The 24,169-nt window shown below is 53.8% G+C and overlaps 2 protein-coding genes across 6 annotated transcripts in view; both read right to left on the bottom strand.

Annotated features, from left to right (window-relative positions):
* Window positions 1-1,291: 1,291 nt before the first annotated feature.
* ELOF1 (elongation factor 1 homolog) lies at window positions 1,292-6,588 on the bottom strand. Its single transcript, XM_029584790.1, has 4 exons — window positions 6,434-6,588; window positions 5,980-6,102; window positions 2,643-2,713; window positions 1,292-2,529 (listed from the first exon to the last, which is right to left on the bottom strand). The coding sequence occupies exons 2-4, from the start codon at window positions 6,093-6,095 to the stop codon at window positions 2,465-2,467; spliced, it is 252 nt and encodes an 83-aa protein (XP_029440650.1). The 5' UTR covers window positions 6,096-6,102; window positions 6,434-6,588; the 3' UTR covers window positions 1,292-2,464.
* A 4,626-nt stretch (window positions 6,589-11,214) lies between these two features.
* Window positions 11,215-24,169, bottom strand: part of ACP5 (acid phosphatase 5, tartrate resistant) — a 30,146-nt gene continuing 17,191 nt past the window's right edge. For 2 of the 5 annotated variants that reach the window (XM_029585085.1, XM_029585086.1), the window contains 4 exons: window positions 15,882-16,154; window positions 13,911-14,038; window positions 13,272-13,617; window positions 11,215-12,429 (listed from right to left, as the gene is read on the bottom strand). In XM_029585085.1, coding sequence (XP_029440945.1) covers window positions 12,181-12,429; window positions 13,272-13,617; window positions 13,911-14,038; window positions 15,882-16,154 — 996 coding nt within the window. In that variant the 3' untranslated portion in view covers window positions 11,215-12,180. The other 3 variants (XM_029585084.1, XM_029585082.1, XM_029585083.1) reach the window with 3 other exon arrangements.

Here is a 24,169-nt window from a genome sequence, read left to right as displayed (position 1 = left end):
ACAGGCCATCGCCTTAGTGCATTAACCGCGCTGTCACGGGCTTAGCTTGAATTGGGGGGGGGGGGGGGGGGGGGGTGATGAAAGGGGCAGCCCATGCACGGGGCTGGAATAAGAAGAAGTTCAGAGGCCCTTCAGCTCTCACCTGCCTCTTCACGAGAGGGGGGGGGAGGGGGTTTCTTTTCAGCCTAGGTCTGCAAGTCACATCATCTGAGAAGCTGCGCCCGCCTCCCTGCCGGGGAATCCACGCCTGCCGCTCCACCAGGAGCTGCTTCCCTGGCGGGGGCCATCAGAAGAAGCAGAGTAACAGATAAAACAGATGTCGACCACTTTTTGTTGTTGTTGTTATGGTTTTAGAAGGGCAGAACCCTCCCAGCAATATCAAAATACTGGGAGAATAGAAAAGCGACCTTCTGCGGTCATCTCACAATATATAAAATATATGAAACCCAATGAGGAAAGGTCCGAGGCTGCATCTGGCAACGCAAGATCAAGGTGTCTAGCACAGCAGGGTTTTTAAAAGGAGAAGGGAGCGTTACCAGCCAGGCAGCGAAAGCCACCCCCCTTACCAATCTACCCTTTGGGACCTGACGGGTAACCTCCTCCCTCGCACTCACGTTTTCAGGATCTCCACAATGAAGAGATAGAAAAAGGCAATGCATATTCACTGTGAAGATCCTGAAAACCCAGCTGCATCCCAAAAAAGACTGGGTCGAGAGCACCTGCCAGACAGGGGGGGGGGTTGGGCTGGGCTGGATGGGCCTTTGCTCTGTCCTAGCCTGGCCCCAATTCACCGCAGCATCCGCTATCCCATTCCACTGTCGTTCTGCAGGAACGGAGGATGCAGGCCAAAAAAAAAATTTAAGGAGCGAAGGCAAGGCAAAGAAAGGTTAGAATAGCAAGACAGAGACAAGAGGCCCAGCGTCTCCGCCCCGTGGAGGAAGCGTTTGCACATCTGCAGCTGTGAACACAGGTGCCCCGGCAGTATTACCGGGTGAGCTGGCATCCCGGCAGAAGGGCAGGGCAAGAAAGCGTAAAGGCAAGGATTAGCCACGCTGACTTCATTGAGAGCACGAAGAGGCTGAAACGTTTGGCAGGGAGATTGCGATGTTGGAATTACTGAATGTCCCTGCCCTCAAACAATAAAAAGCGTGAGCGCCTGGCTCGTTTCCCTCTCTTAACAATGGCTGGCGGGGGGAAAGCACGGGAGAGCCTGAACGCAGGACGCACAGGCTCCGCTTCCTGGCAGCGTGGGACGATTTTCACACACACACACGAGACACACGTTTTCTCCTCTGTTTTATTAAAGGAAAAAATGTTTTGCCATTGAAAAAACACAGTTCCAACCTCGGTTCTCCCACCCACCCCAAGAATCCTCTCTTGTACAGTACTATTTACAGAAAAAAACCCCCAAAAAAACCCCCCACCGTGGAGGATTGGGAGGAATCCCACAAGCTGGACGGCTGCGGCCCAGAGTTGAGGCTTCCGCTGAGACAGGGGACAGCACGGCCTGCACGAGTCAGACCAGCGACAGTGAAGCTCCCACACCCCACACCAGCAAGCTGAAGAGACAGCGAGAGAGAGCAGGTTAGCCTCTAGGTGGATCCAGTCGCTCTCCGTACCCAATATAATCGAGAGAGTCTTCGCCGTGCTACGGTCGGACAGAGGCTGGCGCCGATGAGGCACGTAACCCGTCTCCCCTTTTCCCTAACAAATTTAAGATATAAATTGGCCAGCGCTGGCTTCCGTGGAATGAAACCCAGTCCCAGAGGCAGCCACCCCAGCCCCACTGCCCCTCCCCCCCCCCTCTGCCAAAATAAAAAAAAACTGCTGGGTCATATATTTCTTCCTTTTAAAGGGAACGTAACTGCCCGCCCTTGCTACGGTTCATGCGTCCCGCAGAGAGGAGGCTGCTCTCTGCTCCAGGTCCCCATGCCCTGGGACCTCTTCATAATTACATGAAATTTAGCCTCAGCCAACAAGACCCGGGGGCAGGTTCCAAACCCACTACCTCCACCACCAACTGTGCCATTCCTCGGTAAAAGCCTAACTCAAGTGTTATCAGCGGCAACGCTGTTTAGCGATTACCGAAATCCTAAAAACCAATCAAAAAAAAAAGCAGCTTTACAGTAATTGTGGCTACAGTAGCAAAGCCAGTTTCTGATTGGTCAGTAAGGAAGCAGGGAATGAACGAGTCTCCGCGCCACTTCAAATATCGGAGACCCCTACACCACATGAAAAAGTTACCCCCCTGCCAGCAGAATACATTTACAACCCCCCCCCCCCCCCCCATATCCCCATCCCCATGAGACAAAACACTGAACTTCAGATTGAAAAAATAATGTCTCTAAACCATGTGATTACTCTTCGGTTACAACCATTTACAAAAAAAAATAAAATAAAATAAAATTAAAGGCGACAAATGTCTTGGAATTAACGCAACAGAAGGGAGGCCCCTCTCCTCTGGCTATTGGTTGGCGGCCTCGCAGGCATCTATCCAGTCACTGTACACGTCCACAGCTTCTGAGAGATCTGCCAGGGCCGGGGTCAAGGAAAAAACCTGGAGAGGCACAGATTCAGGACGACGACAGGACGTGCACCTCACCACACAGCTCATGATAAAAAAAAAAAAAAAAAAAGGATACAGGTTATAGGAGTCTGGAACTCTTCTAGACACACGGTGCACGATATCACCCCTGTATTCCTGGCTCGATCCCTGAAAAGCGAAAGAGAAACAAAAGGACACCACAAGGTAATGCAACACACGTACACAGCAGCCAAAAGAGACGCCACGCCGAGTCGGGCCCCAAAGGTCCAGCGAGGCCTCTGACCATGTCCAGGTTTGCTCAGGAAGAAGCAGTGGCTTCCCTCCAACTCTACCTGGCTAACAACGCTTTTAAAAAAAAAAAAAAAAAAAAACTTTCTCCAGGAACTCGGCTCCGATAAACATATCGCTAAACGAAAGAGCAAAATAATCATCCGCAAACATTGCAATTTTCATCTCCACCTTCAAAGAGTCTTACCCTTTCATAACTTCCACCGCTAAAAGGCACAAGGGGTATTCTAGAGACGGGCAGATAGTTCAGATGGACCTGGAGGAGCTGCACTGGAAGGTGGGAGTGATTTGGATGGAGTGCGTGCGGGTGCGAGGGGTGTCCGGGGGGTGTCCAAGCTGGTATTGTAGGGAAGGAAGGGGGGTATAGTTTGCACAAATCCCATACTACATCATAAGGGTGGGCAGGGTCGTAGAACAGGCGCACGTGCTATGTAAGTTACGCCACAGAAACAGAAAGATTTGTCCTGCGCATGCACGAGAATGGCTCATTCGGTGTTCATATTTTATCCCATCGCCCTGCTTCCGGCAGTTTTGTGAATTGTTGATTAAAACGATTCTCAAAAAAAAAAAAAAAAAATTAAAACCATGCGAGTTGCCTTGACCAGGTCCTCTGGCAACAGATTCCACAGCTTTTGATTGCGCACGGAGTGGAAAAAGTACTTCCTTTAAAAATCTGCTACTTTCATGGCACGTCCCCTAGTTCCTATCTGAAGGGGCAAATAACCGTCCCCCTCTTCACCAGTTCCATCGAGATTTTATGACCCACTATCACTTTCCCTCTCGGTAGTCCAAGCAGAAGAGCCCTACCCTAGGTAGCTATCTCCCCTGTATCATTTCTCTTGCCCTTCTCTGCACTTTTTCTAGATCTAATATCTGTTTTTGAGATGGGGGCAACCAGAATCGAGCACAATATTCAAGTGCAGTGGTGTCTTGTCCACAATGAATTAAAAAATCTTTTCCGGGATAGTAACTCCTAATACACAACCTAGCACTGTGTTCCTGTAGTTAGGAACATTTTTTCCCTGTGCGCGTCACTTGCATTTATCCACCCTAAAATTTCATCTGCCGGTGAAATGCCCAGTTCCCTCCTCTCTCAAAGTCCGCCTGCAGTTCTGATGCTAATTACATTCAGAGAAAGTAAAAAAACAAAACATTTAACATCTCATATGATAGATACAATGAAGGAAAATTGATTCTTATCTGCTAAATTTCATTCCTGGAATACCACGGATCAGCCCAGACTCCTGGGTTATGCCTCCCTGCCAGCAGATGGAGACAGAGAGAGTCTCACTGACACTGTACATAACCCAGTGTGCCTCCTGCACTCCCTCAGTATTTCTCTGTCTCCAGCAGTTCCCTGTATGTACCCAGATCAGTCCAGACTCCTGGGTTTTACCTCCCTGCCAGCAGATGGAGACAGAGAGAGTCTCACTGACACTGTACATAACCCAGTGTGCCTCCTGCACTCCCTCAGTATTTCTCTCTCTCCAGCAGTTCCCTGTATGTACCCAGATCAGTCCAGACTCCTGGGTTTTACCTCCCTGCCAGCAGATGGAGACAGAGAGAGTCTCACTGACACTGTACATAACCCAGTGTGCCTCCTGCACTCCCTCAGTATTTCTCTCTCTCCAGCAGTTCCCTGTATGTACCCAGATCAGTCCAGACTCCTGGGTTTTACCTCCCTGTCAGCAGATGGAGACAGAGAGAGTCTCACTGACACTGTACATAACCCAGTGTGCCTCCTGCACTCCCTCAGTATTTCTCTGTCTCCAGTAGTTCCCTGTATGTACCCAGATCAGTCCAGACTCCTGGGTTTTACCTCCCTGCCAGCAGATGGAGACAGAGAGAGTCTCACTGACACTGTACATAACCCAGTGTGCCTCCTGCAGTCCCTCAGTATTTCTCTGTCTCCAGCAGAACCTCCAGGCTGGAACGATCTGAGAAAACTTCCTCATTTTATTGTGGTCTCCCTTTTTAAGTTAAATGCTTCTACAGTGATGTCCTTCCTTCAATGATTATGTCAGATCTGATGGAACTTATTTTTATATTACACCTTTTGTGTTACTTTACAATGGATTATATTCAGGTTCTGTAGGTTATTGCCTGTCCCCAGCAGCCTTACAACCAAATGGCCGATTTAAAAAAAACCAAAACAAACCACAGGCACGTGATTCTGTATTTAAATTAGGGCCCGCGTCCCTAGCACCTCCTTATTAGTGGAAGCAGCGGCTGTCAGCTGTTTTTGCCGGTGTCAGTTTTCAAACCTGCTGACCCGTGGGCAGATTTTTTTTTATTATTATTATTTTTGGGGCCTCCGACTTAATATCGCTATGATATTAAGTGAGAGGGTGTACAGAAAAGCAGTTTTTTCTGCTTTTCTGTACACTTACTCGGTGCTGTCAGTGGTTAACCTTTGGGCAGGCGTTAATTTCTGAGTGTAAAATACACGGCTTGGCTGCACATTTTACTTTCAAAATTCCAGGGAAATAACTAAATGCATTTGCATGTGATGAGCGCTATTAGTTTCGGGTGGTTGGCAGCGCGTTTTCCACGCGCTATTATCACCCCTTACAGTATAAGGGGTAATAATAGCACGCGTAAAACACGCGGTCAAACAGGGGCTAAGCACTCTGTATCAGCCTGAAAGTTTGTACCTGAAGAAATGATGGGTGAAATGACTTTGTCTGAGGTCACAGGCGGCAGCAGCAGTGGGATTTTAAGCCGGGTATCCCTGGTTCCCAGCCTGCTGCTCCAACCACTTGTGATCACCACCACCACCCCCTTGCACTAGGTCCCACATTGCTCCCAGGATTACAACTAAAGCAGCACATCCTCTCCTCAGCTCACTGAGGCAGTTATCTATGGTACCTGGAAACTCTCTCACTAACGTGTCCCGAGGAGACCTTTACCCCCCAACCAATACCGGGGCAACTGGAAGCTCCCATTGCTATGCTGTCAATGTTAAATCACTTCTAGGTGGTTTGAGCACCAGCACAATCCGATCCTCAGCAACGGCAGGCGCGCCTGGGAAATCCCCAGAAAACTCTGGTCTGGTCTGGCCCAAGAACCTCAAGACTGGGCCTTTAAGGCTTCCTAAGGATGCGCGAGCGGGCAGGTGCAACCCCCATCCCCCACCCCGGACTCACATTTTGACATCGCAGGACTTCTCGTGGTTACAGAAGGGGCAGGTGAACTGCGTCTCCAGGGTGCCCGTCATCTTCTTCTTGGGCGGGGGCTTGCGCTTCGACTTCCTGCGGCCCATCTCGCTCCTTCAGCAAACACAAAAAAGATGCAGGTAAACACGATGAGCACGGGGCGCCCGCTTCCACCGGGGTCCGGGGTGCACCCCCCCCCCCTAAGAAGCGAGGGAAGCGCCGGCGGGGACTGAGCCCCCTCCTCCCTGCCTCTTACAGAATAAGACGGGGCCTCGCTGGCCGCCCGCTGACGTCACGGGCGCCCGGCCGCTCTGACGTCATCGGGCGGCCATGGGCAGTAACGCCGAAGGCCGCAAACTCCCCTCCCCCCCCCACCGCATTATTATTATTAATTATTATTATTACTGTTATTATTATAATTAGGCACTCGCTCCTCCTCGTGTACCTGCTTTCTCCGCTTCTTAACCTCCTCTCTCTCTCTCTATCACAGGCGCGCCTGCGCACACACACCACTCTGACACGGGACGCCGCTCCAAGCGACTCTCCAATGGCGGCCGCCTCGCTCCGCCCACACCCCCCACGCCGGAAGTGCCGCGCCGATTGGCCGAGGAGGACGTAGCGGGTGGAGGGAGGGCCGCGGCTATTGGTAGGAGGCGGGTGTCAGTCGCCAGCGCGCCGGCTCCTCGCCCCGCCCCTTCCGCCACCGCCTCCAGCCCCCTCCCTCCCCACCACCCCTTTGCGCGCGGATGGTGACAGTTGAGAATTTTAAACAAATGCCGTGGTTGGGGGCGGGTAGGAAATAATCAGAAACTGCATCTACCTGTATGTGAAGGGTGGAGGGAAGGGGAACCTTGAAGGCTGATTGGACAGGCGAGGGCCCCTTAGCGGGCTGCGATTGGTTGGAGCCGCTGTCAGTTAGTGGAAGGGGAGGGGTCGGTGCCTGTGGGTATTTATAGTCCCCGTTGAGGGGCGTTAGCTGCTCAGATGAACGGGGCGGAGCCACGAGCCACCTGCCACCTGCCACCTCAGTTGTTTCCATAAAAGCTGGCCTGGGGTGTAAATGGGCCGGAGAGCCCGCGTCCGTGCGGTTACAGACACGGCACGTGTTTTACAGCGAGGCCCCCGGGGTGTAAATGGGCCGGAGAGCCCGCGTCCGTGCGGTTACAGACACGGCACGTGTTTTACAGCGAGGCCCCCGGGGGGTAAATGGGCCGGAGAGCCCGCGTCCGTGCAGTTACAGACACGGCACGTGTTTTACAGGGAGGCCCCCGGGGTGTAAATGGGCCGGAGAGCCCGCGTCCGTGCAGTTACAGACACGGCACGTGTTTTACAGCGAGGCCCCCGGGGTGTAAATGGGCCGGAGAGCCCGCGTCCGTGCAGTTAACAGACACGGCACGTGTTTTACAGCGAGGCCCCCGGGGTGTAAATGGGCCGGAGAGCCCGCGTCCGTGCAGTTAACAGACACGGCACGTGTTTTACAGCGAGGCCCCCGGGGTGTAAATGGGCCGGAGAGCCCGCGTCCGTGCGGTTACAGACACGGCACGTGTTTTACAGCGAGGCCCCCGGGGTGTAAATGGGCCGGAGAGCCCGCGTCCGTGCAGTTAACAGACACGGCACGTGTTTTACAGGGAGGCCCCCGGGGTGTAAATGGGCCGGAGAGCCCGCGTCCGTGCAGTTAACAGACACGGCACGTGTTTTACAGCGAGGCCCCCGGGGTGTAAATGGGCCGGAGAGCCCGCGTCCGTGCGGTTACAGACACGGCACGTGTTTTACAGCGAGGTCCCCGGGGTGTAAATGGGCCGGAGAGCCCGCGTCCGTGCGGTTACAGACACGGCACGTGTTTTACAGGGAGGCCCCCGGGGTGTAAATGGGCCGGAGAGCCCGCGTCCGTGCAGTTAACAGACACGGCACGTGTTTTACAGGGAGGCCCCCGGGGTGTAAATGGGCCGGAGAGCCCGCGTCCGTGCAGTTACAGACACGGCACGTGTTTTACAGGGAGGCCCCCGGGGTGTAAATGGGCCGGAGAGCCCGCGTCCGTGCGGTTACAGACACGGCACGTGTTTTACAGCGAGGCCCCCGGGGTGTAAATGGGCCGGAGAGCCCGCGTCCGTGCGGTTACAGACACGGCACGTGTTTTTACAGCGAGGCCCCCGGGGTGTAAATGGGCCGGAGAGCCCGCGTCCGTGCGGTTACAGACACGGCACGTGTTTTACAGCGAGGCCCCCGGGGTGTAAATGGGCCGGAGAGCCCGCGTCCGTGCAGCGAGGCCCCCGGGGTGTAAATGGGCCGGAGAGCCCGCGTCCGTGCAGTTACAGACACGGCACGTGTTTTACAGCGAGGCCCCCGGGGTGTAAATGGGCCGGAGAGCCCGCGTCCGTGCAGTTACAGACACGGCACGTGTTTTACAGCGAGGCCCCCGGGGTGTAAATGGGCCGGAGAGCCCGCGTCCGTGCAGTTACAGACACGGCACGTGTTTTACAGGGAGGTCCCGGGGGGGGGGGGGTAATGGGCGCCACCCCGCACTTGTTGGGCAGCCTCAGCATGGCTGGTGGGACGGGTGTCTGGTTTTATCCTTGCATTTAAGCCTTTAGCCTGGGGATGTTTCTTCCCGGGAAGGCGACTGAAATAAACCCGACCAGTGCAAGGGGGAGGCCCAGCGGCATAGAAATGACAGCAGAAGACCAAACGGCCCATCCACTCTGCCCAGCAAGCTTCACACTTTTTTTTTTCTTATACTTATCTGTTACTCTTGGCTCTTAGTAACCTTTTGGTTATATTTCCTTTCCACCCCCACCATTAATGTAGAGAGCAGTGTTGGAACTGCAGCTATGTGAAATATTTAGCTTAATTAGTTAGGGGTAGTAACCGCCCGCAATAAGTAAGCTACACCCATGCTTATTTGTTTACCCAGACTATGTAATTCAGTCCTTGTTGGTTGTTGTCTGTATATAGATCCACTTTTCTTCATTCCCCCCTGCCGTTAAAGCAGAAACCTATGCTGGATATGTGTGAAGTATCAGTCTTTCTCCCCTGCCGTTAAAGCAGAGAGCTATGCTGGATATGTGTGAAGTATCAGTCTTTCTCCCCTGCCGTTAAAGCAGAAAGCTATGCTGGATATGCATGAAGTATCAGTCTTTCTCCCCTGCCATTGAAGCAGAGAGCTTTGCTGGATATGCGTGAAGTATCAGTCTTTCTCCCCTGCCGTTAAAGCAGAAAGCTATGCTGGATATGCATGAAGTATCAGACTTTCTCCCCTGCCATTGAAGCAGAGAGCTATGCTGGATATGTGTGAAGTATCAGTCTTTCTCCCCTGCCGTTAAAGCAGAAAGCTATGCTGGATATGCATGAAGTATCAGACTTTCTCCCCTGCCATTGAAGCAGAGAGCTATGCTGGATATGTGTGAAGTATCAGTCTTTCTCCCTTGCCGTTGATGCAGAGAGCTATGCTGGATATGTGTGAAGTATCAGTCTTTCTCCCCTGCCGTTAAAGCAGAAAGCTATGCTGGATATGCATGAAGTATCAGACTTTCTCCCCTGCCATTGAAGCAGAGAGCTATGCTGGATATGTGTGAAGTATCAGTCTTTCTCCCCTGCCGTTAAAGCAGAAAGCTATGCTGGATATGCATGAAGTATCAGACTTTCTCCCCTGCCATTGAAGCAGAGAGCTATGCTGGCTATGCGTGAAGTATCAGTCTTTCTCCCCTGCCATTGAAGCAGAGAGCTATGCTGGCTATGCGTGAAGTATCAGTCTTTCTCCCCTGCCATTGAAGCAGAGAGCTATGCTGGATATGCATGAAGTATCAGACTTTCTCCCCTGCCATTGAAGCAGAGAGCTATGCTGGATATGCGTGAAGTATCAGTCTTTCTCCCCTGCCATTGAAGCAGAGAGCTATGCTGGATATGCATTGAAAGTGAAGTATCAGTCTTTCTCCCCTGCCATTGAAGCAGAGAGCTATGCTGGATATGTGTGAAGTATCAGTCTTTCTCCCCTGCCATTGAAGCAGAGAGCTATGCTGGATATGCGTGAAGTATCAGTCTTTCTCCCCTGCCATTGAAGCAGAGAGCTATGCTGGATATGCGTGAAGTATCAGTCTTTCTCCCCTGCCATTGAAGCAGAGAGCTATGCTGGATATGCGTGAAGTATCAGTCTTTCTCCCCTGCCATTGAAGCAGAGAGCTATGCTGGATATGCGTGAAGTATCAGTCTTTCTCCCCTGCCATTGAAGCAGAGAGCTATGCTGGATATGTGTGAAGTATCAGTCTTTCTCCCCTGCCATTGAAGCAGAAAGCTATGCTGGATATGCATGAAGTATCAGACTTTCTCCCCTGCCATTGAAGCAGAGAGCTATGCTGGATATGCGTGAAGTATCAGTCTTTCTCCCCTGCCATTGAAGCAGAGAGCTATGCTGGATATGCATGAAGTATCAGACTTTCTCCCCTGCCATTGAAGCAGAGAGCTATGCTGGATATGCGTGAAGTATCAGTCTTTCTCCCCTGCCATTGAAGCAGAGAGCTATGCTGGATATGTGTGAAGTATCAGTCTTTCTCCCCTGCCATTGAAGCAGAAAGCTATGCTGGATATGCATGAAGTATCAGACTTTCTCCCCTGCCATTGAAGCAGAGAGCTATGCTGGATATGCGTGAAGTATCAGTCTTTCTCCCCTGCCATTGAAGCAGAGAGCTATGCTGGATATGCATGAAGTATCAGACTTTCTCCCCTGCCATTGAAGCAGAGAGCTATGCTGGATATGCGTGAAGTATCAGTCTTTCTCCCCTGCCATTGAAGCAGAGAGCTATGCTGGATATGCGTGAAGTATCAGTCTTTCTCCCCTGCCATTGAAGCAGAGAGCTATAACAGCGAGTGAGAGGTGTAAGAGCCTGCCTGGGTTGTGTGCATACGTAGGACAAGGGATCCGCCCCTGCGCCTGGTGCGGTTGAGAGTAGGGCCAGCCTGTCTCATGCTCTGCCTTCAAGGGCAACCTGCCCCAGGGTTAAAGCAGTGCAAGGCTCTTCCCTGACTTGCACAGGAGAATAGGGATCCAGACCCTTCAATTCAATTCAATTCAAGGAGGAACCTGAGTAATTCTACGTTTGGGTTCCCGTTTTCTGTGGGGAAGGCCTGGAGAGTCAAAAACCGCAGACCTGCGTCTTAGCTTCCGGCTTCACCACTCACCCTGCAGCCTTTAGCGAGTCAGCACAGAAGGAGTGAAATAATTCATCCAGCTCAGAAGGTTTCCTTATAATTTATTGAACGTCAGAATAAACAGAAAACATTCTCCAGGGTTTAGGAAGCGTTTGCTCCTTTCCCTGAATGGGAAGGGAAACTGAAAACAGAGAAACAGTCACTTTTGAGCAGAAGCAGCCAGAAACCCGGTCCTGTCTCCAGGAAGAGGAATCAAACATATGTACCCCCATGTTTCAAATCACAAACAAACACATTAAAACCAAGAAGGAAAGGGAAGCGAGGGCAGGATAAAACGGAGTGCCCTGGCCTGCGTGGCTGAAGGTAATAAACGCGGTATAAAAGGCAGGGGGACATTTAAGGTTAAAGGGGACACACCAGCTGCTTGGGCACAGCCTTCTTCTTGTTCCTAGGCTCCTCGCTTTTCCTCCCTCATCGGGACAAGGAGCACCAGGCACGTTCATCTCCGGCCCTTAGGAGTGTGCCTCCGCCACCCAGACGTCAACGTGAGGGTGGGTGGGTGGGAAGGCACCCAGCCGGGCCTCTCCCTCCCCTACAAAATCTAAAGAAGCGTCCTGTGTGCCCTCTGCAGGGGGGACCTGTAAAGGCCGGGTGGGAGAATCCCGGCCCCAGTGGATGGGGGGGGGGGGGGAACCTCTTCTAATTATCCTTACTGTGCCCTTAAGGGACCAACCAACAAGTCGTAGGCGAGACCTCAACACTACCTCTGCGACCAGCTTTGAGAGTTAATCCTCTCTCGACATCGGGTCAGGAAGTCGTTCGCCCTCGGATAACCTACAGAAATTCAGACAGGCGACAAGGGGGGAAACACATTTTTGCCTTCTGATTGATCTAAAGGGGGGGGGGGAGAGAGAGTTGTTAGCAGGATGAAGATGAGGTAAAACCTGAGGAAAAAGTGCAAATCATCAACGGAAGACATTTTCAACCAAAAACCCGGGTGTAAGGAAGGAAGGCCGTGCAGGGCGTTGAGAGGCAGGAGATGCAGGGGTTTCATGGAGTGCCCTGGGAGCGCCTGGGCAGCGAGGTCTGGAAGAGGCTCTTCCCGCCGGCCTGAATGTAGGTAACGGACAGCTCCTTAGGGGTGGCCTCCAGGTAGGCGAACCCCCCCCTGGAGGCCAGGTCGGCGTAGTAGAAGCGCAGGTAGCCCTCGGGAACCTTCTTCCGGTGCTTCAGCGAGTGCTCCATGAAGTTGCCGGCCCCGCTCAGCACGTAGCCGATGCCCGTCTCGTCCTGCAGGTACTGCAACGGGGAGGGGGGGACGACAAGAGAGGAGAACGTGAAGGGAGCCGGTGGGATGGTGTTGCTTTGTGGAGAAGAATCGGGGGGAAGCCGGTCCTGGTTTCAGTGGACCGCCCATGAGAAGTCCATTAACTGCTATTGATCGAGTTTACTTAGGGAATGGCCACTGCTATTAATTGCATCAGTAGCATGGGATCTTCTTAGTGTTTGGGTCCTTGCCAGGTTCTTATGACCTGGATTGGCCTCTGTTGGAAACAGGATGCTGGGCTTGATGGACCCTCGGTCTGACCCAGCAGGACAATTTCTTATGCATCACTTGCAGAGGTCAGCAAGGCATCAGGGTGACACTCGGCTCAGCGGAGGGGGGGGGGGGGAGGAATAAAGCTCACCCCAGCTTCATAATCACAGAAGCGTTTGTGGGGAGGGAGGGAGGGATGAAGGGGGCGTAATCTCCAGGAGGTATCCGTTATCCTAAAATACAATAAACTAACTAATCACCACAGCCAGACCCCAGGGATTGCACCCGAGGCACAATGAGATAAAAAATGATTCACTCCAAGGCCCTACAGAGAGTGCCAGTGACAGAGCCGGGGATTAGAACTGAGACCTGGGCCATAAAAAAATGACTCCCCCCCCCCCCCCCTGAGGTGACAGAGCTGGGGGTTAAGATGCGAGGCAAAGGGGAATAAAAATGAAGTCACCTTGAGGTTAAACAGACATTGTCAGTGACAGAGGCGGGGATTAGACCCTGGGCACGGAGGGTCTATGTGATTTACTGAAGGACACAGGAAAATGCAGTGAGATTAGGCATTTTTCTTTTTCCAGGTCCAATTTCCACTCACCTGAAGGTTGTGGTCGTGGCCGCACAGGTAGGCCGTGGCGCGGTACTTCTTCAGCAGGGGCAGGAGGTGCTTCACCAGGCAGTGGGTGGGGCCGTGCTCGGCCACCGACCAGACGGGGTAGTGGCCGGCCACCAGCAGGTAGTCGTCCCGGGAGGCCGCCAGCCTCCTCTTCAGCCAGGACATCTGCTGGGTGGCCAGCTCCTGGCTGAGGGGCTTCTCGGGCTGCTGGCTCTGGAAGTCGTCCGAGTTGCCGCACAGCGTCACCGTGTCGATCATGAGGACGGCCAGCGTGGCGTTGCTGCGGGGCACCTTGAACCTCAGGTCGTAGTAATAGCTGGGGAAGTGCCTGCGGGGAGGGAGAAACCCGGGCGGTCAGAGGGTGGTGGTGGGGGTAACCTACACCCCCCCCCCCTCCCTCCGATTCTGACCACAGCCGTCCCGTTTTTAGGATGCAAAACGTTAAAGCACTCGGCCATGGTTGGGTTTCAGAGGGGCCGGTTTAGGCGTGGGACTCACCGAGGACACGATTAGAGGGGTTTCTTGGGTGGGTAATGGGCGGCCGCAGCTCTGTTATCGGCAAGGGCGGATTCTCCTTAACTCTGCCCAGAACGCGGCAGCCAGACGTGCGTATCCGCTTACCATCGCTTGGAGACCTTGCTGTAGGAGATCTGGGCGGAGACATTGCCATGGTGATCATGGTTCCCAGCTACCACGAACCAGGGGATGTCTTCCAGGGAGTCATCACTGAACACAGACTCAAAGGTGGTCTGGAAAAAAAAAAACCAAAACACACCTGACAGAGCCCAACCGATGCACCTCACTCCTGCCCTGCAGCACCTCCTGCTATTCCAGTACTGAGACCCTCACACACAGCTCTGCCAATGCACCTCAGTCCCACCCTGCAGCACCCCCTGCTATTCCAGTACTGAGACCCTCACACACAGCTCTGCCAATGCACCTCACTCCTGCTCTGCAGCACCCCCTGCTATTCCAGTACTGAGACCCTCACACACAGCTCTGCCAATGCACCTCACTCCTGCCCTGCAGCACCCCCTGCTATTCCAGTACTGAGACCCTCACACACAGCTCTGCCAATGCACCTCCTGCCCTGCAGCACCTCCTGCTATTCCAGTACTGAGACCCTCACACACAGCTCTGCCAATGCACCTCACTCCTGCTCTGCAGCACCCCCTGCTATTCCAGTACTGAGACCCTCACACACACAGCTCTGCCAATGCACCTCACTCCTGCCCTGCAGCACCCCCTGCTATTCCAGTACTGAGACCCTCACACACAGCTCTGTCAATGCACCTCACTCCTGCCCTGCAGCACCCCCTGCTATTCCAGTACTGAGACCCGCACACACAGCTCTGCCAATGCACCTCACTCCTGCCCTGCAGCACCCCCTGCTATTCCAGTACTGAGACCCTCACACACAGCTCTGCCAATGCACCTCACTCCTGCCCTGCAGCACCCCCTGCTATTCCAGTACTGAGACCCTCACACACAGCTCTACCAATGCACCTCACTCCTGCCCTGCAGCACCCCCTGCTATTCCAGTACTGAGACCCTCACACACAGCTCTGCCAATGCACCTCACTCCTGCCCTGCAGCACCTCCTGCTATTCCAGTACTGAGACCCTCACACACAGCTCTGCCAATGCACCTCCTGCCCTGCAGCACCTCCTGCTATTCCAGTACTGAGACCCTCACACACACACAGCTCTGCCAATGCACCTCCTGCCCTGCAGCACCTCCTGCTATTCCAGTACTGAGACCCTCACACACACACAGCTCTGCCAATGCACCTCACTCCTGCTCTGCAGCACCCCCTGCTATTCCAGTACTGAGACCCTCACACACACAGCTCTGCCAATGCACCTCACTCCTGCCCTGCAGCACCTCCTGCTATTCCAGTACTGAGACCCTCACACACAGCTCTGCCAATGCACCTCACTCCTGCCCTGCAGCACCCCCTGCTATTCCAGTACTGAGACCCGCACACACAGCTCTGCGAATGCACCTCACTCCTGCCCTGCAGCACCCCCTGCTATTCCAGTACTGAGACCCTCACACACACAGCTCTGCCAATGCACCTCAGTCCTGCCCTGCAGCACCTCCTGCTATTCCAGTACTGAGACCCTCACACACAGCTCTGCCAATGCACCTCAGTCCTGCCCTGCAGCACCCCCTGCTATTCCAGTACTGAGACCCTCACACACAGCTCTACCAATGCACCTCACTCCTGCCCTGCAGCACCCCCTGCTATTCCAGTACTGAGACCCTCACACACAGCTCTGCCAATGCACCTCAGTCCTGCCCTGCAGCACCTCCTGCTATTCCAGTACTGAGACCCTCACACACAGCTCTGCCAATGCACCTCACTCCTGCCCTGCAGCACCCCCTGCTATTCCAGTACTGAGACCCTCACACACAGCTCTACCAATGCACCTCACTCCTGCCCTGCAGCACCTCCTGCTATTCCAGTACTGAGACCCTCACACACAGCTCTGCCAATGCACCTCACTCCTGCTCTGCCAGTGAACGTCAGTCCTGACTGCTCTATACACTGCTGTAGGGATATTTCAGGTGGTGCTTCAAGAAGATTACCTGAAAGCGTTTGTCAGAGACTTCGTTCACACCATCGAAGTAAAAGTTGTCTCCGAGGGAGAGGATAAAATCTATCCCCATCATGTCTGCCACTCTTCCAATCTCATTGGCGGTGCTGACTTCTCGAGGTGTGTGAAAGGGGAAGACTGGGAGCCCACCCCAGTCTCCAAGGGCCACAAAACGCAGAGATGCCTTGTGGTCTGACTTTGGGAAGGCATGGATGCTTGTCAGAGCGAGTAGCAGGATCGACAGGAGCCGGGCACACCCCTCCATCTGTTAAAGAAAAAAAACAACCCAGCAGACTATCAGAGAAGAGCAGTGAAGGGCATGGATCTGTTCTGGCAGAGCCCAGCAGAAATGCACCCAGCCATCACTCTCTTTCACTGCCTGTTCAGTTCAGATATCAGAATTATTGACTAGGAAGCCCAAAAATACCAGGATCCCACACAGAAGTCCATGAGAGCTGGGCATGCGGTGTCTGTGGCATCGTAATCCTCAGTACAAGAGGAACTGTTGTGATATCATGGGAGGGTTTGTTGATGATAAAGGAGAGCTGTGATGTCACAGATCCCAGATTGTGACATCACGGGGGAGTCAGGCAGAGTGAGTTTGATGATAGAGAAGAGCTGTGATGTCACAGGTTATGACATCACGGGGGAGTCAGGCAGGGTGAGTTCGATGATAAAGGAGAGCTGTGATGTCACAGGTTATGACATCACGGGGGAGTCAGGCAGGGTGAGTTTGATGATAGAGAAGAGCTGTGATGTCACAATTATGACATCATGGGGGAGTCAGGTAGGGTGAGTTTGATGATAGAGAAGAGCTGTGATGTCACAGGTTATGACATCACGGGGGAGTCAGACAGGGTGAGTTTGATAGAGGAGCTGTGATGTAACAGGTTATGACATCACGGGGGAGTCAGGCAGGGTGAGTTCGATGATAAAGGAGAGCTGTGATGTCACAGGTTATGACATCACGGGGGAGTCAGGCAGGGTGAGTTTGATGATAGAGAAGAGCTGTGATGTCACAATTATGACATCATGGGGGAGTCAGGTAGGGTGAGTTTGATGATAGAGAAGAGCTGTGATGTCACAGGTTATGACATCACGGGGGAGTCAGACAGGGTGAGTTTGATAGAGGAGCTGTGATGTAACAGGTTATGACATCACGGGGGAGTCAGGCAGGGTGAGTTTGATGATAGAGAAGAGCTGTGATGTCACAATTATGACATCACGGGGGAGTCAGGCAGGGTGAGTTTGATGATAGAGAAGAGCTGTGATGTCACAATTATGACATCACGGGGGAGTCAGGCAGGGTGAGTTTGATGATAGAGAAGAGCTGTGATGTCACAGGTTATGACATCACGGGGGAGTCAGACAGGGTGAGTTTGATAGAGGAGCTGTGATGTAACAGATTGTGACATCACGGGGGTCAGGCAGGGTGAGTTTGATGATAGAGAAGAGCTGTGATGTCATAGACCCTGGACTGGAAGATCCAGGCAGGGCCAGAAGGACTTGATACTGAAAGAAACTTTCCAATCCTACGAAACTTCAGTAATCAGCACAGGAAGTACTGCAGTGGCGTCCAACACTGGATAACCCCGAATGTGGTCAGATAGCACATTCACTTCAACATTTATCTGTGAGCGGCTGTGGCACGCTGAGGGCCTGCCCGCTCTCGCACTCCTCGCTCACCCGGGGAAAGACACTGAAACATGAAACGCACCACCGTAAATTCCTCCCACACAGAAACGTGAACGAAAGCTCCCTGCCATCAGCCACACCAGCCTGCCCGGTCACCTGGCTGGACAGATGAGCTTAATAAAACCCCAGCTCCTCACCCCCTCCCCATCTCCCCCACCCAGGACTCTTCAGCAATCTCTCGATCCTCTTCCACCCACGCTCATCAATGACAGGGCTTGTCCTGTAACCAGGGCCACTGCCTGCCCCCGGTCACCTGGCTGGACAGATGAGCTTAATAAAACCCCAGCTCCTCACCCCCTCCCCATCTCCCCCACCCAGGACTCTTCAGCAATCTCTCGATCCTCTTCCACCCACGCTCATCAATGACAGGGCTTGTCCTGTAACCATGGCCACTGCCTTTCACCCGGTCACCTCAGCTTTCTCGGGCTCACACCGTCCCCTCGCTAGCCCTCTGCCATTTCCAAGCACTGCCCTCTCGCCCTGTCCCTGGCTTTGGTTCCGCTGACCTCTGCCCCGCAGCCCGTTCCAGGCAGAACCTCCCCCCCCTTCCCTGCAGCTTCAGATCATGACCCCCCCCCCTCCCAACACCCCCCCTCCCCCATCCCATGTAGGGTTTGTGTCGCAGGCCCTCTCAATGTGCCTAGGAAGGGGGCGACCTCCTGAACCAAACACAGCGCTCAGGGTGGGTGGGGGGGTCTCACGAGTGGTCCCCCTGTCCTGCCAGCCATGGCTCTCCCCACGCGGCCCCCCCCCCGGCGTGCCCTCGGCGCTCCCGGTGACTTGGCTCCGGGGTCATGGTCCTCGTTTTTTTGTTTTTTTTTGCTGGGCCGATCCCAGGAACTGACTTTCCAAATCGACACAGGACTGATGGGAATTTTTTTCTTTTTTTTCATCCCAAATTCAGGATTTTACACTTTTCCCGCACTGAAACTCGTTTTTAGAATCCTTCACCGTTTTTTGTTTTTTTTTTCCAGGTTCCCTTTAATTTTCTTCCCTGCCTGCTCCGTTCCAGATTTTAGTTATCATCTGCGGACAAGCACATTTTTCCTTCAAGTTCTTCCGCAACATCACCAATAAGGATCTCAATTTCTTAAATTAACCAGCAGGCGGTTACCATTGAAAATAAAAATTTCACAAAACCTGGTGAATACATTAAAAAACAAACAAACAAACAAAACCATCGCCACCTCGTGCTACATAATAAAGGAAGACCCCCGAATCACCCCCCCCACCCCACCTTTTAGAAAAACATAACCAAAGGGGATCTCCTTCCTCATGGGCCCTCGGCTTCCTTATTTACTTCGAGATGGAACAGAACCAGTCCCAATGGACCCAGGCTGGTCGCTTTGCCATGGGCGCCAGTCCCCACACCCAGCTGGCAGCTTTCTGGCTCGCCCCCATTCCGTTCAGTTACTCTGCGGAATGGCATCGAAAGCCCGGTGCCTACCGCAGCCTCCCCCCCCCCCCCCCCCCGATCCGGCAAGCGCACCACCTCCCCCTCCTCCGGTGGGGCGTCCGGCAGGCTCTTTCCTTCGGCGTCCACGCGCCGCCCGCGTTCCCTCGTCGCTTAATGTTTTCGTGGTTTTTACCCGCCGCTGAAGTTAGACTGACGGGTCCTGTGGTTCCCACCTCTCCTTTATCCCCCCCCCCCCCCCACCACCACATCTGCTCTTTTCCTGTCTCCCCCCCCCCCCCCCCCCGGAGCCTTCCCCGTCCTCAGGGGCAGGGTGGCAGAGAGCTGCGAGGGGCACAGCTCTGGGGGGGGGGGGGGTGCACTCTCCCGCCTGCCTTAAGTGCACGAGGTTTCGCGTTTGTCAGCGTTTTCCCCACGTATTTAAAACCGTTTCCTGCTCCAGGGTGTAACCTTCACTTCTGCACCAGCCCAGCAGGAGAACCTGTTTATGATTTCCGCCCATTGCCGGTGCCCTCTCTCGCGCTCCTTTAATCTTACCTGGTCCTCCCCCCTTTGGTTTTCGTTTGTCACCTCCTGGCACCGAGGGGAGAGGGTGCTTGGCTGGTCTAACTGCCCCGGCTGCCCCCCAGCCCCTTCCTTTGCCTGGATTTGACAGGGTGGCTCCGGGGCAGTTCAGGGCACCTTGGGGCTTCCCTCAGCACTGCCTTAGCAGCTCCACACCCGGAAGCTGCCGCTCAGAGGGAGGCACCGGGGGACAGAAGCAGCTAAACAAAGTCCTCACGTGGGCAGGTCACACACACAGACACACAGTGCAGCACACCTCCCCCCCCCCCCCCCCCCCACAGCAAAGGAGCAAAAAAAACCAAGGCCGGGGCGGCCAGAACCGGCACCTGGACCGGCAACCGGGCTGCTCACTTCCCCCCTCTTATCTGAAGCATTTTATCACGTCGGCAAGACAGGTAAATGCAGTCAGAGATGGAGGGGTGGGGAGCGGGGAGGGCAGAGAGACCAGAGGGAAAGAGAGGGAAGGACAAGGGGGAGAGAACCCCCAGGGATGAGGGGGAGAAACTGGAGGGAGGGCAAAGGAAGAGATGTGGGGGAGGGAGAGACACCCAGAGGTAAAGATAAGAGAGGGGAGAGAGAGAGACACACAGGGCAAGAGATAACCGGGGGGGGGGGGGGGGAGAGAAGGAGGGGGCTAGAAAAACAGAGAAGGGAAGCCTTGAGATGAGAAATAAGAGCAGGTGGAGAGGAAAGGAAGAGCAGAGACCGCCAGGCACTTCCTTCACTTACTCTTAGGATTCCCGTCCCTCGGCTCATTCTGTTCCAGTTCTTTCCCCCCCCCCGGGTACTAAAAACCGGCCTGAGAGCCAGACACCTGTCCGGGAGAGCCTTACACCGAGGATCCCCACACGCCGCCCCTTTTAACCTTTCCCCGGGTCCAACCCACCTGTCAGGAGGTCGCCAGCGCACCGCAGATCCTTCCCACGAACTGGGAGCTCCCGTGGGGAGGGACAGAGAGACGGAGGGGGAGGGACGTTGCACCACACAGCCCTGCTTGCAGCCTTGACTTCCCAAACTGCGCCCTTATCAGATTAAACCCGAACACCCCAGGCGTTTAAACCCGCAGACCCTGACCAGCCGAGCCTGCTCCTAGCATCCACCTGCTGGGACCGAGCCCCGGAGAGCTCCCGCTGTATAATAAGTGCTGGGACCGAGCCCCCGGGAGTTCCTGCTGTATAATAAGTGCAGGGACCGAGCCCCCGGGAGTTCCTGCTGTATAATAAGTGCAGGGACCGAGCCCCCGGGAGATCCTGCTGTATAATAAGTGCAGGGACCGAGCCCCCGGGAGCTCCTGCTGTATAATAAGTGCAGGGACCGAGCCCCCGGGAGCTCCTGCTGTATAATAAGTGCAGGGACCGAGCCCCCGGGAGCTCCTGCTGTATAATAAGTGCTGGGACCGAGCCCCCGGGAGATCCTGCTGTATAATAAGTGCTGGGACCGAGCCCCCGGGAGCTCCTGCTGTATAATAAGTGCAGGGACTGAGCCCCCGGGAGCTCCTGCTGTATAATAAGTGCAGGGACCGAGCCCCCGGGAGATCCTGCTGTATAATAAGTGCAGGGACCGAGCCCCCGGGAGATCCTGCTGTATAATAAGTGCAGGGACCGAGCCCCCGAGAGCTCCTGCTGTATAATAAGTGCAGGGACCGAGCCTCCGGGAGCTCCTGCTGTATAATAAGTGCAGGGACCGAGCCCCCGGGAGCTCCTGCTGTATAATAAGTGCAGGGACCGAGCCCCCGGGAGATCCCGCTGTATAATAAGTGCAGGGACCGAGCCCCCGGGAGATCCCGCTGTATAATAAGTGCAGGGACCGAGCCCCCGGGAGATCCCGCTGTATAATAAGTGCAGGGACCGAGCCCCCGGGAGCTCCTGCTGTATAATAAGTGCAGGGACCGAGCCCCCGGGAGATCCCGCTGTATAATAAGTGCAGGGACCGAGCCCCCGGGAGTTCCCTCTGTATAATAAGTGCAGGGACCGAGCCCCCGGGAGATCCTGCTGTATAATAAGTGCAGGGACCGAGCCCCCGGGAGATCCTGCTGTATAATAAGTGCAGGGACCGAGCCCCCGAGAGCTCCTGCTGTATAATAAGTGCAGGGACCGAGCCCCCGGGAGCTCCTGCTGTATAATAAGTGCAGGGACCGAGCCCCCGGGAGATCCTGCTGTATAATAAGTGCAGGGACCGAGCCCCCGGGAGATCCCGCTGTATAATAAGTGCAGGGACCGAGCCCCCGGGAGATCCCGCTGTATAATAAGTGCAGGGACCGAGCCCCCGGGAGATCCTGCTGTATAATAAGTGCAGGGACCGAGCCCCCGGGAGATCCCGCTGTATAATAAGTGCAGGGACCGAGCCCCCGGGAGTTCCCTCTGTATAATAAGTGCAGGGACCGAGCCCCCGGGAGATCCCGCTGTATAATAAGTGCAGGGACCGAGCCCCCGGGAGCTCCCGCTGTATAATAAGTGCAGGGACCGAGCCCCCGGGAGCTCCCGCTGTATAATAAGTGCAGGGACCGAGCCCCCGGGAGCTCCCGCTGTATAATAAGTGCAGGGACCGAGCCCCCGGGAGCTCCCGCTGTATAATAAGTGCAGGGACCGAGCCCCCGGGAGCTCCCGCTGTATAATAAGTGCAGGGACCGAGCCCCCGGGAGCTCCTGCTGTATAATAAGTGCAGGGACCGATCCCCCGGGAGCTCCCGCTGTATAATAAGTGCAGGGACAGAGCCCCCGGGAGCTCCTGCTGTATAATAAGTGCAGGGACCGAGCCCCCGGGAGATCCTGCTGTATAATAAGTGCAGGGACCGAGCCCCCGGGAGTTCCCGCTGTATAATAAGTGCAGGGACCGAGCCCCCGGGAGCTCCCGCTGTATAATAAGTGTTTTGAATTAACGCTCGCCCTGCGTTACCCCCGTGCCCATGGACAATTCCTGCATCTGGCAGCAGCTGGACCCTGCCCTGCCATGCACTGCTGGGGGGCTGCCGGTTCCCAGACCTTTACAAGCAAGAAGCACCTCGGGGCCGTCTTCAGGATCAGAGACTGCACAGACCCGGCTGATCAGCCCCGAGTCCTGCCCTTCCCCCAGAAGACAGGATCTGCACCGGGGCAGGCTCCCGCCCTGCCACGGCACCAGCTTCCCCCTTCTGGAGAAAGACGTGGCTCTGGAAACGGGAAGGGAAGGAGTGCGGAACGGGAAAACCTGACGAGTTTAGGGTGGAAAGTAATTTTAGCAGAGACGGACGTGCGCCTTGTGAGTAAAAGGTTTTCCGTAGACCTTGGAGCTGAGCTGTAGCAGGGCCAGAGGTTTGCTCAAGTTTGCGCCCAGGCGTTTACACAGCCACGTGCAACGCAATCTACATTCACTGATTATTGACATAAGCCAGACTTCCCGGAGAGGGCTCAGTCCCTGTTCTTATTATATAGCAAGAGCTCCTGGGGGCTCAGTCCCTTGTCGTTATTATACAGCCAGAGTTCCTGGGGGATCTGTCCCTGTCCTTATTATACAGCAAGAGCTCCTGGGGGCTCAGTCCCTTGTCGTTATTATACAGCCAGAGTTCCCGGGGGATCTGTCCCTGTCCTTATTATACAGCAAGAGCACCTGGGGCTCAGTCCCTGTCCTTATTATACAGCCAGAGTTCCTGGGGGATCTTCCCTGTCCTTATTGTATAGCAAGAGCTCCTGGGGGCTCAGTCCCTGTTCTTATACAGCAAGAGCACCCGGTGGCCAGCTGTAAGACAGGTGGAAACCTCAGTGTTGCAGGGACCGACTATAAAAAAAAAAAAAGTTTTTGATAGCATTCCACACTCTTGGATAATAAATTGCACCTGGATTGATCGAGACTATCAAGTTGACCATGAACACTGCACCCGGATGTCATTCCTATCATTAAGTTTCGCCACATAAAGTGGCTGCCTCAGGGGCTATAGGAAACATATATATAAAAGCATCAAATCATAAATACATAAAAAATCATAAAATTATTAAAAACAGACAAAATCTTTAAATATTAATAAACCACAAAGAAATAATAAAATCATAAATACAAAACTAAAAACTCTGGATTGATCGAGACTATCAAGTTGACCATGAACACAGCACCCGGATGTCATTCCTATCATCAAGATCATCAAGATTCATTGTCACCACTCCTGTTTTATCTGGCACTCAATCCACCCAGTACTCGTATTAACTCCTTGGGATACAGATTTAGCTTTAATTCTGGAGACACGGGTGACCCACAGATAGCAACAATACCCTAACTTACTATTAGTAAGTGACTTGAAGATTTACAAATCCTACGATCGGTACTGAAGAGTTTCATAGATGACATCAAGGTGACATTTTGTTTGGACAAATGTGCTAAAAAAAAAAATAATTAAGTAAACCTAAATACATTTTTTTTTTCACCGAAGACCGTAACATAAAAGAACTCACACAGGAAGGCGTATGCAAATATCTAGGAGTCGAGGAAGGTGCAACAATCCGGCACAAGTTACTGAGAGAAAGGCTCATCGAAGAGTACTATAGGAGACTGAAACGGATATCGAAAAGTGCTTTAACAGCAAGGAATAACATACAAGTTACCAATCAACTTGCAGTCATAGTCTGGCCTCACAAACAT

This window comes from Rhinatrema bivittatum, chromosome 19 (genome assembly GCF_901001135.1).
Source record: "Rhinatrema bivittatum chromosome 19, aRhiBiv1.1, whole genome shotgun sequence".
NCBI classification, from domain to species: Eukaryota; Metazoa; Chordata; class Amphibia; order Gymnophiona; family Rhinatrematidae; genus Rhinatrema; species Rhinatrema bivittatum.
The sequence above is the reverse complement of the archived record's forward strand: the minus strand, read 5'-3'. Positions and strand labels throughout refer to the sequence as shown.